The sequence below is a fragment of the Bos indicus genome, chromosome 12, assembly GCF_029378745.1.
Source record: "Bos indicus isolate NIAB-ARS_2022 breed Sahiwal x Tharparkar chromosome 12, NIAB-ARS_B.indTharparkar_mat_pri_1.0, whole genome shotgun sequence".
In the NCBI taxonomy this organism is placed as follows: Eukaryota; Metazoa; Chordata; class Mammalia; order Artiodactyla; family Bovidae; genus Bos; species Bos indicus.
Window position 1 is genome coordinate 33622644 of NC_091771.1, and position 20113 is coordinate 33642756.

Here is a 20113-nt window from a genome sequence, read left to right on the forward strand (position 1 = left end):
AAAATGAAGCAGGGCAAAAGCTAACAGAGTTTTGCCAAGAGAATGCACTGATCATAGCAAACACCCTCTTCCAACAGCGCAAAAGACAAGACACGGACATCACCAGATGGTCAGTATCGAAACCAGATTGATTATATTCTTTGCAGCCAAAGATGGAGAAGCAAAAACAAGACCAGGAGCTGACTGTGGCTCAGATCATGAACTTCTTATTGCCAAATTCAGACTGAAATTGAAGAAAGTAGGGAAAACCACTAGACCATTCAGGTATGACCTGAATCAAATCCCTTACGATTACACAGTGGAAGTGAGAAATAGATTCAAGGGATTAGATCTGTTAGACAGAGTGCTTGAAGAATTATGGATGGAGGTTCGTGACATTGTACAGGAGGTGGTGATGGAGACCATCCCCAAGAGAAACAAATGCAAAAAAGCAAAATGGCTGTCTGAGAAGGCCTTACAAATAGCTATGAAGAGAAGTGAAAAGCAAAGGAGAAAAGTAAAGATATACCCATTTGAATGCAGAGTTCCAAAGAATAGCAAGGAGAGATAAGAAACCCTTCCTCAGTGATCAATGCAAAGAAATAGAGGGAAACAATAGAATGGGAAAGACTGGAGATCTCTTCAATAAAATTAGACATACTAAGGGAACATTTCATGCAAAGATGGGCTCAATAAAGGATATAAATGGTATGGATCTAAGAGAAGCAGAAGATATTAAGAAGAGGTGGCAAGAATATACAGAAGAACTGTACAAAAAAGATCTTCATGACCCAGATAATCACAATGGTGTGATCACTGACCTAGAGCCAGACATCCTGGAGTTGAAGTCAAGTGGGCCTTAGGAAGCATCACTACAAATAAAGCAAGTGGAGGTGATGGAATTCCAGTTGAGCTATTTCAAATCCTAAAAAGTGCTGCACTCAATATGCCAGCAAATTTGGAAAACTCAGCAGTGGCCACAGGACTGGAAAAGGTCAGTTTTCATTCCAATCCCAAATAAGGCAATGCCAAAGAATGCTCAAACTACCGCACAATTGCACTCATCTCACATGCTAGTAAGTAATGCTCAAAATTCTCCAAGCCAGAACTTCCAGATGTTCAAGCTGGATTTAGAAAAGGCAGAGGAACCAGAGATCAAATTGCCAACATCCGTTGGATCATCGAGAAAGCAAGAGAGTTCCAGAAAAACATCTACTTCTGCTTTATTGACTATGCCAAAGCCTTTGACTGTGTGCATCACATTAAACTGTGGAAAATACTTAGAGAGATGGGAATACCAGACCACCTGACCTGCCTCTTGAGAAATGTGTATGCAGGTCAAGAAGCAACAGTTAGAACTGGACATGGAACAACAAACTGGTTCCAAATTGGGAAAGGAATGCCTCAAGGCTGTATATTGTCACCCGGCTCATTTAACTTATATGCACAGTACATCATGAGAAGTGCCAAGCTGGATGAAGCACAACCTGCAATCAAGACTGCTGGGAGAAATATCAATAACCTCAGATACACATACGACACCACCCTTATGGCAGAAAGTGAAGAAGAACTAAAGAGTCTCTTGATGAAAGTAAGAGGTGAGTGAAAAAGCTGACTTAAAACTCAACATTCAAAAAGCTAAGATCATGGCATCCAGTCCCATCACTTCATGGCAAATTGCCGGGAGCCGGCATATTGCATATTGAGTGCATATTGCATATTGAGTGCAGCACTTTCCACAGCATCATCTTTCAGGATCTGGAATAGCTCAACTGGAATTCTATCACTGCTGGGAGCAAGTGAGGAACTCCGCCCATGACAAAGGTCATGAGGAAGGAGGCTCGGCATACGCAAAGGCGGGATCGAGCCTCAGGAGTCCCCCTGGAAATTCTCGAGCATTTACACCCAAAACCAGAGTCTGCCTACTTTCTGCTTTGTGCTCTCACCTACACCTCTGACTTTACGGGGGGCTGTCCCCCACTACCTCTCTGAAAAAAGTTAGCTTACAGCTCCAGTTAATAATTCCTGGGTGTGACAGTGTTTCAACCTACAAACTCCTTTGGAAATCCTCTAGCCTGCCTGAATAGGTTTTTCCGGCCACGTATGATTGTTCAGAGCCTCCCAACTGTGAGAGGCAGGAGATGTTCTAAACTGTCTAAACACAGATTCTTTTGAGTAGTTAAAAGATTGATTAGAAATTGTATTGGTGAAGGGATTTTCACTTGTTGAGCCAATGTTTGCTGCTAAGTTTCCATATCCCTTACCTGCTGTGTCCCTGGCAGTGTATTGATTAATATAATTGGTGTAAGTAGTAGCTTTAATGTTTGTAACCTGGGACCCTTGAGTTAATTCTTTTTCTTGTTATAGCCCACCACACCTTTGCTCTGTAGGAATGCAACTTTATCTAATGCTTTTGGAGGGTGGCTCCTGACCAATCACCTTTAGAGAAAAATAAGTTTTCTGAAGAAAGGGTCTTAAAATGTTAACAGGCCTCCGGGCCAGAAGATGATGCAAATCACCTAAGCTTTTGGAAAATAAAGTGCGGGCCTTGTTCACCGAAACTTGGTCTCACCATGTCGTTCTTTCTCTTACCTTCTGGCTGAATTATTTAGCTTCTTTTCTACACTGAATTTCCTCACTGAGCTATCCTTATTTCAGCCTCTTTTCTCCACTGAATTTCCTCACTGAGCTATCCTCATTTTATTACTCTTTATATCCTTAATTAACGTTTAATTAAGCAGTTGTTTCCTGATCTTCGCCTATGCCGTCTCTCCTTCGAATACCCTGGATCAGCCGGGGCTGGTCCCCGGCAGCAAATAGATTGGGCAACAATGGAAACAGTGACAGATTTTATTTTCTTGGGCTCCAAAATCACTGCAGATGGTGATTGCAGCCATAAAATTAAGATGTTTGCTCCTTGGAAGAAAAGCTATGACCAACCTAGACAGCATATTAAAAAGCAGAGACATTCCTTTGCCAACAAAGGTCTGTGTAGTCAAAGCTATGGTTTTTCCAGTAGTCACATATGGATGTGAGAGTTGGACTATAAGGAAAGCTGAGCACCAAAGAATTGATGCTTTTGAACTGTGGTGTTGGAGAGGACTCTTGAGAGTCCCTTGGACTGCAAGGAGGTCCAACCAGTTCATCCTAAAGGAAATCAGTCCTGAATATTCATTGGAAGGACTGATGCTGAAGCTGAAGCTTCATTACTTTGGCCACCTGATGCAAAGAACAGACTGATTGGAAAAGACCCTGGTGCTGGGAAAGATTGAAGGCAGGAGGAGAAGCAGATGACAGAGGATGAGATGGTTGGATGGTATCACCGACTTGATGGACATGAGTTTGAGCAAGCTCCAGGAGTTGGTGATGGACCGGGAAGCCTGTCGTGCTGCTTCCCGGTCTCAAAGAGTCAGACATGACTGAGTGACTGAACTGATTTGAACCTAATCATCCCTGCAATTGTTTAGACCTTAGTTCAACTGAAGACTTCTTCAGGAAGGAGTATTTTTATTGCCAACATTGCTGACCACTGCTGGTGCACGAGCCAATGCATAGCAGACAGACTTTTAGTTTGTTTTACTGCTTGCATTTCAGGCAGATGGCTCCTTAGTCCTCCATGGACTGTGAGGCTCAGGTGAGATACAGACCCTTTCCTTGCACGTCTTCCTGTGAAGTGGGGACCCCAGCTCCACCTTGCCCACCCTTCCCACCCAGCCTCTGCTTGGGGTGAAGGCTTGGACATGGGAACCTGGCCCCCTTGCCTGTGCAGAGTCTGTACCCCAAGGAGAGCCTAAGAGGAAGGTGCCATGGCAACAAAAGTTACAAACGCCAGGAAGGCTGATCTGAGTCTCCAGTTTCTAGAACTCCTCTGCTAAGGGGCTGGGGGTGTGAGCCAGAAAGCAGAGGGCAACTAGCTCTGGGGGGTTGATTCTGCTTGATAAGCAATTAGGTAGGACTCAGGTGTGGACAACACATGTGATCCCTCAGTCGTCACTTGCACATAAGCCTGTCCAAAAAACTAAAGCAAAAAAAAAAAAAAAAAAGGAGCGGGGAGAGACTAGTCACAGATGTCTTGCTTTACCCTCATATCCCCAGTGGCAGCTCAAGGACTGGTACACTAGGGACTAAAAATAAATTTGTCGAATGAACACATTTTAAACTTTGAAGGACAGAAATGACTAAGGATGCCAGCGATCACATTAAATCCCAAAGCCACCCACCCTGGAGAGCAAATATCAATCTGTTAAGTTTGAAGAACTGATATGAAAAGCATTTAACTCAGCACACCTCCCACCTTTCAAGAGTACTTCATAAATAAAAGCAAAACATCAAAACCACATAAAGCATCAATTTCCAAGGTTTAAGTAATTGCTTTGGGGGTTCAGCTCTGTTCAATAAGCAATTAAATAGAAAGGGAAATCTTAGAACAATGTGTGAAGCCAATTCCTATTTTCTGCTCAGTTCCGACCTTCACCTGTGGAGCAAAGTCAGTCAGCAAGGACTTCCAGCTTCCGAATGGCCAGCATGGGGACTGGGTCCTGGGGAGGATGCTGGGTAAAGTGGATAGACTTTGCCATCAAGGATGATACAGAGGAGCTGGGGAGTCAGCCATAACAACAGATGTGATGCACCCAGCCAGCTAAGTCCCCAACAGAGAAGTCAGTGCAGCGCTGTGGGGCTGAGAGGGGCTGGACTTGCCAAGGAGGGTGGGAGGATGTGAAATAAGAAAGACAGGCTTCCGTGATATGAAACCCTCCTGGGATAAACCATAATGAAAAGAACATGGGACAAGAATACATATTTTCTATTCTGCAGGATAGGGTGAAAATGAGACCACCTTCAAAATCACCAAGTGCTAGTTTCCAGCAGAAATCAGAGCCCCGCGCTTTCTTATGCAGTGTAAGGTTATTTATTTATTTATTTATTTGGGGGTGATATATATCTCCTGGTCTCCCCAGCTATACAACAGGAAATGAGAAGCACAGTACAGCCTGTGGATTGCAAGCATGATAACAAGAAATTGAGGGCAAAAAAGTGACCACTGGCACTGATGCCATTTTGCAAAGATTTCACAAAAATGTATTTCATCATTTATGGGCTACATAAGCCTGGCAAAAAGATTTCAGAGACAATTCACTTTTAAAAAACAATTTATGGACGTATAGTTGATTTACAATGATGTGTTAATTTCTGCTATAAAGCAGAGTGATTCAGTTACATATATTATTTTACATATTCTTTTCCATTATGGTTTATCACAGGATACTGAATATCCTGTGATATTCAGTTCCCTGTGCTGTACCGTAGGACCTTGTGGATTATCTATTCTGTACATAATGGTTTGCATCTCCAATCCCAAACTCCCAATACATTCCTCACCCACCCTCACCCCCTTTGTCAGAGGCTATCTTCAAAGTCTTGCTAGGCAGAGAATACATCTTAGACGTTATGACAAAGCTCACTTAACCACTACTCTGCTCAGTATGTCATAAACATTATTCCAGGGACGTTTGTGAATCCATTTTTAGGCTAATTTTTTAAACAGCCCATGTATTTCAAAAAGTAAACAGGATATGAGTTTCTCAAAAACCCTAGACATTCTTATCGTGTTCATTTTTTCTAATCACAATACCTCAAAACACCAAAATTCCTGAGGTCCCTTACCAAAGCAGTTCAAAAGAACGGGTGATGCATAATCAATCTGTCTTCAACCACTGTGGGAAAAAACATATTTGGCTGTGAAGAATGCTAAGTCAGTATCTTCGGACTATTTACATAGAAGGGATTATGAATTAAGATCAAAGTCCGCTAACTTTCTTATAAAGCAATCCACTGTTCCAAAATCCGTAGACGTCATGCGTTGATTTCTGTAAAACATTTATTTTACTTGATGGCAAACACCAGCACTGTATTAAAAAACAGTTTCTTGTCTAGTTAAGTGTATGACGTGTGAAACAAACCTGTGCAGCATTATATTGTGTCCATGAACCGTCCAAAGAAAGACTATCAGATGGACCACAAAAGTCAAAATACACTGTCCTCAGAAACTGGAATTAGAAACATGAATAAATGGTCAGCAGCTGATGAACATCAAACTTTCTCACCATGTCCTCAAAGTTCAGCATGAGCATGCAGTTTTATTAGAGTTTTCAGGTACAGTTTTAAGGGCAAAAATATGGTAGCCAACTTCTCCAACCCTTCTGCCTTATCCAACAGGTGTTCAAATGTAGGCAAATGAGTTACAAGTACTAAGTGAGAGTTTCTGGTGTGGGAATGCCTAGACACACATTTACACAGAATGGAGGAAAGAGACTGGTTAAGACAACAGAAGGAAGGTCTCATGTTGTTATCTTTGCCTTGGAGTTTCCTGACTTCTCAATATTGACAATATTTGGCTTATAAACATAGCTGACTCATGTCAAGACCTCCATATAGAGAATAACTGTATACACATACATACACACACACACACACACACACACACACACACACACCTTCCTGTCCTTAAAATTATTTATCCTGAAACATCTAAGGAAACAGAATGAATAAAATGTTACTGAAATCCCAGCAGCAGTGAAATCCTGTGACAGCTGACAGGCAAAAAAAGAACACTGAGAGAAGTCCATGTTTCTGTCTGCCCTGGCCATGCTTGTTTTATGAAATACTTCAATTTATTCTGATATATCAATACTAGAATGATTAATGAACTCTAATTTGTAACGGCAACATTAAAAATTCAGGCTTAACTATTCTAACAGAGATGGAATATTAAGGAAGTAAGGATATACTACTCAGTCGACAGCCTTCCTCTTTTCAAGCAAAGAGCTCTATTTTTAAACTGTCAGAGCTTGGTAACACATTTCATATGCTAGACAATACTTTCAAAGCCTCCACCCTTTGCAGGAGCAGAATTAAAGAAGGAATTTTTTGATTCCTTAAATTATCCAATTTAAGGAATATTCCCTTATGTAACTGAGTCAGGCAGAAGGGTCTGAGACAGAAAGGATCACTGTCACTTGTTCCTTTAAAAACTTTCCTGGCTACAGCTAACCCTCCTCTGGAGCCTGGCCCTTCCAGGCACCTCAAGTATCATCCACATGGTTTCTGGAAAAGCACACACGTGGCTCATAGACCTTCTGCCCTTCCAACATCAACTGCTACTCACCTCCAACCCAGCTCACTGGTCACCCGCAGGCAGCTTTCCCCCACCCCTCAGAGCCACAGGCCACCCCCTAGCCCACCCCATCATACATCACTCCTGATAGAAGGGGGCTCACACCCTCCCACATACAGACCAACGCAGGCCTGGAAGCGGAGCTCAAATCTCCCTTCTGTGATCAGTCTATGGCTGTTTAGGCTGACTGGGCAGGACAGGTTTTCCCCAAGAAAGAGAATCTAAAGCAGATGGTTCCACCGGGGAGTGCGGGAGGAAGTTTTACAGCTTATATGTACATGCGCCTCCAAAAAGTACGCTTTACTAACATTTACTGAATGTGTTGACACTGGTACCCGAGCTGCAAGGGGAGCACCATAACAGTGTGGGTGGGGTGCTGTGGACTGAACTGTGTCCCCTGAATCCACAGGTCCACGCCCTCATCCTTGGTAGATGGGGCCATTGAGAGGTGATGACATTGAGATGAGGTCAGGAGGCTGAGCCCTCATATGTGACTGCTGCCTGCCCAGGAAGAGACACCAGAAAGCCTGGTCTCTCTCGCTCCTCACCATGTGAGAAGGAGGCTGTCTGCAAGCCAGGAAGAGGGTCCTCACCAGACCTGACCCTGATGGCCCCCTCATCTTGGACTTCCAGCTGCTAGAACTGTGAGCAAATGCATCTCTGAGGTGTAAGCCCCCAGTCTACAGTGTTCTGTCACGATGGCCGAGACGACTTAAGACGGGGAGTAACGGAGGGGCCCTCCCTGGCTGTTCTCTCTGCTTATCACGACATGTTTCCGTTTCTGTGTCCAGCTAGTTACACTGATGATTAATTTACCTCATTTCAACCCAACCAACCCTCCGAAAAAGAACAAGGGGCTTAAGACAGATGCAATGAAGCAAACTGCAGACTGAAGATGATAAACTAATGACAAGCCCACAGACAGCAGGACCGGCACTTCCAGGAAAGAAAAGCCCTTCAAAATCATGTTTCCAGGTTGTGTCAGGATAATTTAATCAAATCTGATAAATCAGCCCAAAGTATTCAAAAATCAAGAAAGTTACCAACAATATGGACTGACATCCACAATTCTTAACCAAGAAATCTTGGTCAATACATACTGGGTCTTCAGACAAGAACTGTAACACATATCAAGTCAAAGTGTTAGTCACTCAGTCATGTCCGACTCTTTTTCGACTACATGGGCAGCCAGCCACCAGGCTCTTCTGTCCATGGGATTTTCCAGGCAACACTGGAGTGGGTTGCCATTTTCTTCTCCAGAGGATCTTCCTGACCCAGGGATTGAACCTGGATCTCCTGCATTGCGGGTGGATTCTTTACCACTGTGCCACCAGGGAAGCCTGGTAACACATATAGACAGATAGTTAAATAGACATAGTACAGGTTCATGGTAAAAAGTTTTACTGATGGGCCATGTGATCAGAAAAGTGTGGAGATCACTGATACAGATGCAGAGCTGACGTGAGAAAGGGAGGGTCCCTCCCCAGATGTCATCCTACCTCAGGCAGGTCTGAAAGCCCGAGCCAGCCAACACTCCAGGAGCTTGTGGAGGATGAACACCGAGGATACAGATAATAATTTCTCCAAAGGATAAACCACAGCATCCCAAGGTCAGTCCCAAATCCCTCCCTAATTACATCTAATAATCCGCCTGCAATGTGGGAGACCTGGGTTCAATCCCTGGGTTGGAAAGATACTTGGAGGAGGGCATGGCAACCCACTCCAGTATCCTTGCCTGGAGAATCCCATGGACAGAGGAGCCTGGAGTCCAACACGACTGAGCGACTAACCACAGCACAGCACAAGGGTAGCTAAAAGCCTACAGTCTGAGTTGTGATGAGGCTTTCATTTAGCAGAAAAGGGTAGATCAGCATTTAAATTATCAAACCCAACCTCACAATTTCAGGAAATTTCTCTGCAGTGGTCAGCCCTCGCCTTTTGTTCTCCAGAAGCATTGTCCCTCTTGAAAGGGCTGCTGATTGGCATTTCTGAGTAAGCTTCTGCTGTCTATTGAGTGACTCAACCAGAAGCAGTAGAATGAACACTTAGAGGCTACTTTCTAGATCAGTACACAAAAGCTCATAAGACTGAACTCTGCATCATTTTCTGTAGCCCACAGTTCTACTTTTTCAACTTCAACACAGTTAGATCGGACGTTATGGAAACAAACTCCAGTACTGCCAGTTAAGGGGATGCTGTCTCCCTGTCTGGTCAGCATCATGATAAATGTGTGCAGATAGGAGTCCAGTCTCCCTGACTACCTCCCCTTCAAACACACAGCTCTCTCCAATAAGGACCCAACACTTCCCATAGCATCCAACAGAAAGATGAGAGTTGAGCATTTCATTCCTAATCTTCCAGACAGTTCTTGTTAATTTTTAATATATTTTTATCTTGAGATAAGTTTATAGTCACAGAAGTTACAAATATAGTACAGAGCTGCCATAAACCTTCACCCTGCCCCCATGTCAGTATCTTCAATCACCACAGTATAATCTAGATAAAATTAGATCAAAACTAATATAATGGCATCAGCATAAGAATACCCCAAATTACAAAGTTCAAGTTCACTAGTGTTACATACATTTAATCGAATATTACTCAGTCATAAAAAAGAACAAAATAATGCCATTTATAGAAACACGGATGGACCCAGAGACAATCATACTAAGTCAGAAAGAGAAAGGTAAATACCAGATGATATCACTTATATGTGGAATCTAAAATACAACATAAAATGAACATATCTGTGAAACAGAACAGACTCACAGTCATAGAGAACAGACTCATGGTTGCCAAGGGGGCAGGGGGCAGGGGGAGAGGGGGATGGATTGGGAGTCTGTGATTAGCAGATGCAAACTATTATATATAGAACAGATAAACAACGAGGTCCTACTGTACAGCACAGGGAACTATATTCAATATCCTGAGATAAACCATAATGGAAAAGGACAGGGGAAAGAATGTACGTGTATGTATAACTGAATCACTTTGTTGTACAATAGAAATCAAAACAACCCTGTAAATCGATTATACTTCAATTAAAAAAAAAATTCCAGTGCTTCTTCCAGTGGACCTTTTCTGTTCCAAGATCTGATTTAGAACTGATACTGCATTTAGTTGTCACATCGCCCTAGTCTCCTCCACTTATGTTAATTTTAACTTGCGTTTTTCACAAATCCTGATGCTTCATTCTTTTCATGGGTAAAGATCAGAAGTACTTAAGTTCACAGAGGATGTTAAAAGTTAACAAAATCTGCGATCAGGGACAAGGGGAAATAAGTTAGTGACCAGAACTCAAACCCAGCACCTTTCCCAGTTTTTACAGATCAGAACGGCACAGACGTTTTAGTCTGTGCTTTTAGTTTTGAATATTAAATTCAAAATATGCACCGGGTCTACCCATACAAGGGTCAACTTGATGAAGAAATCACCCGTCAACTCCCCTAGACATCTGCTGTTTCCTTAGAAACAAATACAAAACTGGCCCAAGGCTGACACGATTTTCTGTTTCTAAAAATAATATATTTCAAGAAAGCTCAAGTGTTTGATTACCAAACTATACAATGCCAAAGGCCCTGAGTTTGAATGCTTTTGCCTGCAGAATGCCTCAAAAGCCTTGTCCAGGGGTGCAAACCTGGTAAGAGTTCTAATTACAAGCAGCTTCTGTGGCCTTAATTGCTACTGGCTTGTATAAAGTAAGGATTCTCAGTATACTGTGACATTCATGTTCAGGAAGTATAAGATAGGAGTGCCTGGTTTGGAGACTAGATATATGGCTCTAAGGGCTTCCCAGATGGCACCGGTGGTAAAGAACCTGCCTGACAATGCAGGTTAGATGTAAGAGACGTGGGTTCAATCCCTGGGTCTGGAAGATCCCCTGGAGGAGGGCACAGCAACCCACTCCAGTATTCTTGCCTGGAGAATTCCTGACAGAGGTGGGTTGCAGTCCATAGGGCCTCACAGAGTCAGATACAACTGAAGCAACTTAGCCTGCACTCATATGGCTCTAAACTAAAAAACAGTGAATGGTAACTATGTGAAGAGATTAGCTAAACTGTAGCTTTTCACTACATAAATCAAATCTCATTTTGTATGTCTTAAATACATACAATTTTCATTAAAAAATATTTAAAATAAATCAAAAATATATTTATATTGGGGCTTCTCTGATGGTTCAGACGGTAAAGAATCCGAGTGCAATGCAGGAGACCAAGGATCAATCCCTAGGTCCGGAAGATCCCCTGGAGAAGGGAATGACAACCCACCAGTATTTTTACCTGAAGAATCCTATGGACAAAGGACCCTGGCAGGCTACAGTCCATGAGTTCACAAAGAGTCCGACATGACTGAGCAACTAACACTTTCACTTTCTAAATACATATAATCTTCATTAAAAAAATGAGTAAACAGAAAAATAAAAAGAACATTAAATGGAGGAAAATCTTGGTCATTTGAAAGTAGGTAAAAGCAATGCTTTCAACATAATCGACTGTTTGGGGTGGGGGGGTGGCTGGTGTTCAGCATTGTATTTACTTTCTTTCCTTGGCCAAATTCTATGTAAATGACAGGAAGATACATGCAAAGGAAGTTGGGATTAACATATACGTACTGCTGCTGCTAAATCGCTTCAGTCGTGTCCGACTCTGTGTGACCCCAGAGATGGCAGCCCACCAGGCTTCCCCGTCCCTGGGATTCTCCAGGCAAGAACACTGGAGTGGGTTGCCATTTCCTTCTCCAATGCATGAAAGTGAAAAGTGAAAGAAGTCGCTCAGTCGTGTCTGACTCTTATCGACCCCATGGACTGCAGCCCACCAGGCTCCTCCATCCATGGGATTTTCCAGGCAAGAGTACTGGAGTGGGGTGCCACTACCTTCTCCGATATACATACTACGTTATAGGAAATAGATAAATAACAAGGTGCTACGCACAGAGAACTCTCTTCAATACTCTAATAGCCTATATAGAAAAAGAACCTGAAATAGAATAGATATATGTTTCTGTATAGCTCTTTATCAACTATTCTTGATAAGGGTTTTTATATACCTTCACCAATCTTGACAAGGATAACTATCTCAAGTGAGATCTGTAAACCATGGTTCTTAATAAAGCAATCTGTACGTGAATCAAAAGGAAGTTAGAGTTGTTAATAGCATCTTGGTATTCTTTCTCTATTAAACTGTAAGCACTTTCATTGTGAAGACCAGATTCCACTTAAATTCTGCAGCGGTAGCCGCCCAGGGAGAGTCACAGCTCCTTGAAGTTCTCCACGGTCTTAGACCCAGTACCGTATCATCACTTACCACCCCTACTCATGCACAAAGTGCTTTTGAAGATGACTCTGTTCTCTTCACTCCTTAAGACAAAAATATCCTCTCAGACATCAGGATCCCAGCACAACTCTGATGCTACAAGACCTACCACCCCATACTCAATTCTCCTTTCTGTAAAGGCAAAATTCTATTTCAATCTTATCCTGGCAAAACCAACAGAATATTCACATGAAGTCATTTTCTTTCAATACAAAGGAAGCTAAAGCAATGCAATAGCTTGGCAAAGCTCGATTTGCTGCTTTAATGAAGACTTTTGCTACCTGAAACTCCTACCTGAAGTGAATGACTTATTCAAAACTGAGTATCTATAAACATTCCTAACTTGCTTTGAAGACCTCATTTCAGACACTGGAGAAAACCATTTGATAGCCTTGAAACTCACTGTTTTACATGGTGTGCTGACATTCGCATAAAAAGACTGCACTGAACTTGATGGCATAAACATTGCCCATTCCTTTGACCAATAAATCATGAAGATACTTTCTGGAAAAAAATTTAACTTGAAACATTTAAGATATAGATACATGAAATTAATTATTCTCCATCAAGAATAATGAATACCAAGTTTCTCTAAATATCAAACTTTCTATAAGCATTTAATATTTAACTTAAAATGCTTATCCAGAACAGAAAATCTACAGAGATAGGAAGTAGGTTAGTGGCTGTCTCAAGCATGGAGAGAAAGGGACTAGGATATGACAGCCATAGGAACAGTTTCTTTGAGAAATGACAGAATGTTCTGAAGTGGTGGTGATGTGTGTACTATTCTGAATATACTAAAAGCCACAAAACTGTATCCTTCAAATGGGCGAAATTATATCGTATGTGAATTATCTCTCAATAAACCTGTCCAATTTTAAAGGCGATGGGATTGTACACTTCAGAAAAGGAATCTTGTAGAGTAGACATACATATAATCGTACATGTACAGATGTAATAATTACACTGCAAAATCTACTCATTTCTGGATGATGGAAGACAACTACCATCTTCACAGTTAAGGTCCTAGAAAAATCAATCCCTACAAGATCCCCTGGGGGAGAGAATGGCAACTCACTCCAGTATTCTTGCCTGGAGAATCCTACGGACAAAGGAACCTGGTGGGCTACAGTCTATGGGGTCAGAAAGAGTTGGACCGTCTGAAATGACTTAGCACACACACAAGAAAAGACCATGTTATGTGTCTCCATAATTATGATAATCTAAATTCACTGGCTTCAGTAATGGAAAACTTCATCCTACCACAACTTCAGGTCAAATTAAATGCTGGTGTCAAGTGTCAAGAACAAGATTTAGAGAGACATCTGTTTACATAGCATAGACCCTCCCAGAATTTCAGGAAACAGCTTGGAATTTGAGTCACCACAACTGGCATTCCCCTGGGGCTGCCAAGGCCACAGTCAACCCAGGCAGTGGCCTTCTCACTCCCACTAGCCTGGTGGCACCTCTTCCTTGGACAGACACACCAGTCCAAACGCTAACCCCAGACCATCCATCCCTGCTCTAATGGTACCTTCCTGCCCTCACCAACCTCCCCAAACACCCAACCACCATATCCCTTCCTGGCAAACTCCAGTCCCTCTAGTGAAGTCAAAACACCAGCTGCCCAAGAAGGTAGTCAAGAGAGCAACTGTCACCATCACCAGGTTCCTTCCAGGGAGGCCCTGGGATGGGGGAAGATAAGTGAGAGCTGGGGCCCCAGGAAGGCCAGCCTTTGGAAGGGCAGAGTGTCAAATATGCCAGACAACCCCAACACCCCCCTCCACCGATCACGTGGTCCTTCTTCTCAAAAGCCTCCATTTAGATGCCAGCCACCTGGGATGACACTCTCTGACCCACCAAGAAAATCCATCAGTGTTTTCTCAAGGAAAAGCTATTAAGAAAAAGAAATCCTATATCAACTCCCTTTAATGAAAATATCCCTTTCAGTAGCTTTATCAACTTTCAGCAAACATTCATGACCAAGATAAGAAGCCTTATTTTTTTTAATCAGTATTTTATAAAATGAATGGTCCAGTGCTGAAACAGTGCTGCTCAACATTTTATAAAATCCTTACACCATAATGTCAAGAAGCTTTAAAATCAATTCTTTAATGAACAATGAGTCATATTACCATTAGTAATTCCTAATTAAATACAGTCAAGATAAAGTAAAAATTGGAAGACCATATTCTAGGACAGCAGGCAACACCCCTTAATTTCCAAAAGCCTATTCCATGTATTCTGAAACCGATGCTCACAGCATAAGCCATGAACTGAGAAACTGTATGAACTGTAAGAGTATTTAACTAATTCAATTGTACACTCACATAATAAGGAATGGTTATGTCTACCTACTTTATTCCTAGCCCACCTATGGTATACTCCCATTTAGCCTTCCCCCACTCCAAAAAGGTACAAATGAAACTGTATAACAAACAGCCACTGGAAATCTCTGATATAAAAATCAGTCTCAAAAGTCAGTGAGTCTTCAGACACACGCAACAAACTTATGGTCACCAAAAGGGAAAGATGGGAGGAGGGATAAATTAGTAGCTTTGGATTAACATATACACCCAACTATATATATAGAGATAGATAGATCTAACAAGGACCTACTGTATAGCGTAGGGAACTATACTCAATATCTTATAATAACCTATGATGGAAAAAAATCTGGAAAAGGATTTATACATATACATGTATACAGAGAGCTGTGTGTAGAACTGATTGCTTTGCTGTACACCTGAAACTAACATTGCAAACCAATGATACTTCAATAAAAAATAAATACATAAAATTTTTTTAAATGTCAATGTGAGTCAATTAAAGAACAGGTTGTGAGACCCCATTACCTAGACTTTAAAAAATCTTCACCTTCCATGGGAACTAGAGAATTTAGACAAAAAACAAAGACCCCTATTTCTTTCTCCCAGCTTTAAGTATCCACAAATGAATACTGAAATTAAGAAAATTAATAGGAAGTAGTCAAAAGACGCTTGAGAGTTCCTAGGACTACAAGATCAAACCAATCAATCCTAAAGGAAATCAACCCTGAATATTCACTGTTGCTGAAGCTGAAGCTCCAATACTTTGGCCACTTGATTCGAAGAGCTGACTCATTGGAAAAGACCCTGATGCTGGGAGAGATCAAAGGCAAAAGGAGAAGGGGATGACAGAGAATGAGATGGCTGGATGGCATCACCGACTCAATGGACATGAATCTGAGCAAACTCTAGGAGACAGTGAAGGACAGGGGAGCCTGGTGTGTTGCAGTCCAAGGGGTCGCAAAGAGCCAGATGTGACTTAGCAACTGAACAACAACAAGGCAAAAACACTACTTGAAAACATCTTAAAGTTAGAAACACAGACAAAGTCTGAGGAAATGGAACTATGCTGTCAATGCAAGATTCCGGATGGTGTAAGTGTGTTTCACAGAGTTGTGGATCCATCACCCCACAATGAAACCCCACGTATATTACGGTCTCTCCTCTTTTCCCAACCTCGTCCTCCACCCTAGAAACCACTAGTCTATCTTTTGTCCCAATGGATTTGCCTCTTTTGGATGCTTCATATAAATGCAATCATACATGAGACCTGTTATGGCTTTTCTCTTAGCACAATGTGTTCAAAGTTAATCCATGCTTTAGTACTACATTCCTCTTTGTGGCCAAATGACATTCCACTATATGGACATACCACGTTCTATTTATTCATTTGTCAGTTGACAGACACCTGGGTTGTCTCCCCTTTGGGCCACTCTGATGAATCTGCTATGAACATCTGCACCCAGTTTTGTGTGGATGTGTGATTTCCTTTCTCTTGGGTATATACACCTCGAATGGCTGGATCATGTGTAACTTTACATTTAACCTTTTAAGAGACTGCCCAACTGTTTTTCAAAGCAGCCGCACCACTTTTCATTCCCGCCAGCAATGTAGGAGGGGTCCCATTTCCTCCCATTCTCGCCCGCACTTGCTACTGTCTTTTTGATTAGCACTATCATAGTGGGTGAAGCAGTAACTCACGTGTGCTGCTCTGCATCTCAAACCAAACCCCCTCATCCTTGAATTTTGGCCTCAGGTGTTCTTCCAAGCTACACATTTAAGTAAAAAATAGGTCCCAATGGCCATTCTTAAAACCCAAAATAAAGTCAGGATTATCTAACACTTTTAATAAGTGTCACTTCTGCACAATATAGGCACCATTATTTTACCCCCAACCTTATGAAACGACAATAACACCCAACAGCTAGGCCTTTCTGAATAAAGATCTCAGGCTAAGTCCAAGTGCTAAGGTTTCAGGGTGACACAACACACAACAAAGTTTTAGCCCCAGCTTTTAGGAGAGAGCCCTGGCCTGGAATTCAGTTACACACACACACAGTCCTGGCAAACCTGACCCATCGCCTCCCTTCTCTGCACCTGAGCACGCGCTTCGGAGCCACTCACAGAACCACATCCTCTGAAGTCCCTCTCAGGGATAAAGTTGTCGAAGCCTGAAAGTTTAATGAAACTTGCAAACATGCCAACTTCCGTGCCTAAAAGATTTAGCTTTGCACAGCACAAACACTTTGAGCTCAGCAGCCAGACAGGCTGGGTTCTATGTCCAGCTCTGCCACTTGGTAGCTAAATGGCCACAAGTCCTTTAACATCTATCTTCCTATGTCAGTTTCCTCATGTGAAGGTAAGACTGCCTTCTTCAAGAGGTGATGAGGCTTCATAAAGCTAGTGTAACTAAAGCATCCAACAGAGCAGCCGGCAAAGAGCGGACATCTAAACCTTAGTGTCCATCCGTCTTCCCGCTAACTCTAGGCAAAGTTTCCCAGCAAAGAAAGCCTTCTTAACAAATGCCTTGGGCATTGAGAGCTGAATGCAAGTTCTTGTGATGGGAAGGATCCATTATAAAGCACTCTGCCACATTACAGTCGGCAAATTGCTAAGGAGAGCTTAAAACAGGCTTAAATTGTCTTTAAAAAAAATTGGCTTAAAACGGGATGGGGGAGTTCTTGGGAGGGCACTCAGGGATGAAGAGAGAGAAGAAAGCTTATTTTCGCCAGGACAGAAGCCTACAAGCATCCTCCAGGCTCACAGACAGCCTGCACACAGAACCAATGCAAAGGACAGAAGGATGAAAGGTATATTCCCACACCCCAGTGGGAAACGCGGGTATAGACTGCCGGGCTTGAGTGGGGAGGGGCGGGGATGGGGCTGGCGGCCGCAGGGACACTGGTGGGGGCTCGCTTGGCTCCTGCGGAGGTTTCAGAGGAAGCCAAGCCCCCTCCTATCTGGGAATTAATGAATTGCTCCGACTGGGCCGCCCTCTCCTACCTGATCTGGTTGTCGCAGAATTTGTTGAGATGCGGTTGGTTGAGGTAAATGGTGCGGGCTGGTACGTCCAGCTGGTCTCCAACAGACGTGGCCCGGGACATCTCATCGTCTGCCTTCTTGTAGCCCGGGGGAGGACGGACAGGTCCTGCGGAGAAGAGGCGCGGGCAGAACGCAAAACACAAAGAAGTCACGCAGGGTAGCGGCGGCAGCACCGGCGGGCGGGGACTAGCTGGAAGGATGCTCCGGGCGTCGCGCCACCCAGTCCCTCTGCTGCCCTGGAGACGGGCGCCAGCCCCGCCCCGCCCGCTGGTCCCCAGGCGGAGGAGCCTCTCCGCGGGTGGGAACCTCGGCCCCGCCCCCACTCGTCCCTCCCCCCGCTCCCTCCCCCTTCCCCCCTCCCTCCCCCTTCCCTCCTCCTTCCATCCCCTCCCCAAACCTGCAGCCCCTGCGCCAGACCCGCAGGCTCCGCGGGGATGGTGAAGGGCGCACGGATGGGGGCAGGGCCCCCGTGGACTGCGGGGATGTGTGGAGCAGAGACCAGAGCCTCCCGTCCCCCGGGCGAGCTCCCCCTCCAGGCCCAGAGACCGAATTCTGGAGCTAGGCTTTCTGGCTCCTTTGTGCTTGGGAAGCGCGAGAGGACTGCAAGGGGGTGTGCCCTGCACTCGGCCCCAGGAGAAGGGGCTGAGGAAGACACCTCGGTGCTCCAAGATGAAATTCCCAAACCTCGATGTAGAGCCCTGCCCGCCCCCTACTCCCCGGCTTAGCCTGCACAGACCAGCAGATGCCCCTGGCCACCAGACCGCAGAGCACTGCCCATCCCAGCTCACGGGTACATGCAAGCCTGCACCCCGAGCCTGCATCCCGAGTCTCTGTGGTTAAGACCCAAGCCCGTCTGTCTCCTTAGGAGGCGATTTCAGCCATACAGCTGACCCTCTCTTGGGCTAAAACTCCCCACTCACCTTCACTTGAGGAGGGGTCAGCAAGGGGAATGATGACATAACCATTACTGAAACCACTTCCCCGGGCTCACCACGCTCCGGCAAACACACACACACACCTGCAACCACATGGCAGGCTCCCTCCCTAGACAGGGCAACCCAGCTTGAGACTTCAGGGAGGAGGCCCTGAAGTCCAGGCTCACAGAAAAATAAGTGCCCTGCAGGTGACGGAGGCCTCTCTCCATTTCCTTAAATCCCATCTGCTCAAGTACCTGCCGCATGTCCCACCTATAAAGGAAACAGGTGTCGCAGAACTTAGGTAACAGGTATCCACTCCAGACACGGCCACTTCATGCTCAGAAACGTTTTGAAGTAGACAGTTTGAGCCATGTAAATTTATCACCTTTTTAAGTGATTAGAATCCTGTTATGATCTGCATCCTAAGATGGGGACACCCCCGTGTAACTCTCACTGGCTATTGAGAGTTGACATGCTGTCATGGGACGTGCTCACAACCAGGTCCCTAGTCACAAGCTGGGTGTAGGACCCCCCATTCTCAGATCACCCCCTCTAGCCCTCATTCTCTGGCGTCCCTCTGCTCTGCCGCCTGCTTGTCCACAGGGGGCAGCAGAGAGCAGCAGGACCTTCAAGACCGGGTGGACCTCGGAGGAGGCTGGTTTTAAATCTTTTGCTGAGTTAAGGCCGACACAGGATATTTTTGAAACCAGCCTATACAAAAGTGCTGCTTTCCTCTCTGCCCACTCACCCCACTTTGTTCTCTTCCACAGCCGGTATCATCATTACCTGACATTATTTATTTATGGTCTGTCTCCCCAAGGCCAAGAGCAGAAGCTCCAGGGCAGCAGAGGTGTGTTTTGTCCAGTACAGGGACCTGGCACCCAGAACAGTGCCTGATACATAATGGGCACTTGTATTTGCTGGTTGAGTAAGTCATGTAAAGGGTCACTTTCAATTCTCCAGGCAGGGACACGGTGATGGGCATCAAGGGCACAAACCCCACACCCTACTGTGGGCAGAGCAGCTCAGCTCCAGGTGGTCTTCATTCATTAGCTTTCAACTCTGGCTGCACATGATCACCAAGAAAGCTCTCACAATTAGCCAGTTCCTGGGTCCAACCCACACCAATTGTGCCTCTTGTTTTTAAAGCTTCTTAAAGTGATATGAATGGGTAGCCATGGTTGAAAATCCATGGTGAGATGCAGGAGAGAACACAAAAACAAAAAAGCTGGCTCCTGCTCTCAAAAGTGTTAACCAGCATAACCCTGGTTACCAGTGACTAGGACCAAGTGACTAAGAGGGGACCTGAAGGTGCCAGCGGGGTCAGAGGTCAGCGGCCACTTTGTGCCAAGGGTGGAGAGC

The 20113-nt window shown here is 44.2% G+C and overlaps 1 protein-coding gene across 2 annotated transcripts in view; it reads right to left on the minus strand.

Moving 5' to 3' along the window:
* The window catches only part of LOC109567044 (phospholipid-transporting ATPase IB), a 495212-nt gene that overhangs the window by 412134 nt on the left and 62965 nt on the right, over window positions 1-20113 (minus strand). For both annotated transcript variants that reach the window (XM_070800266.1, XM_070800264.1), the window contains exon 2: window positions 17796-17940. In XM_070800266.1, coding sequence (XP_070656367.1) covers window positions 17796-17940 — 145 coding nt within the window. The remainder of the gene's footprint in view (window positions 1-17795; window positions 17941-20113) is intronic.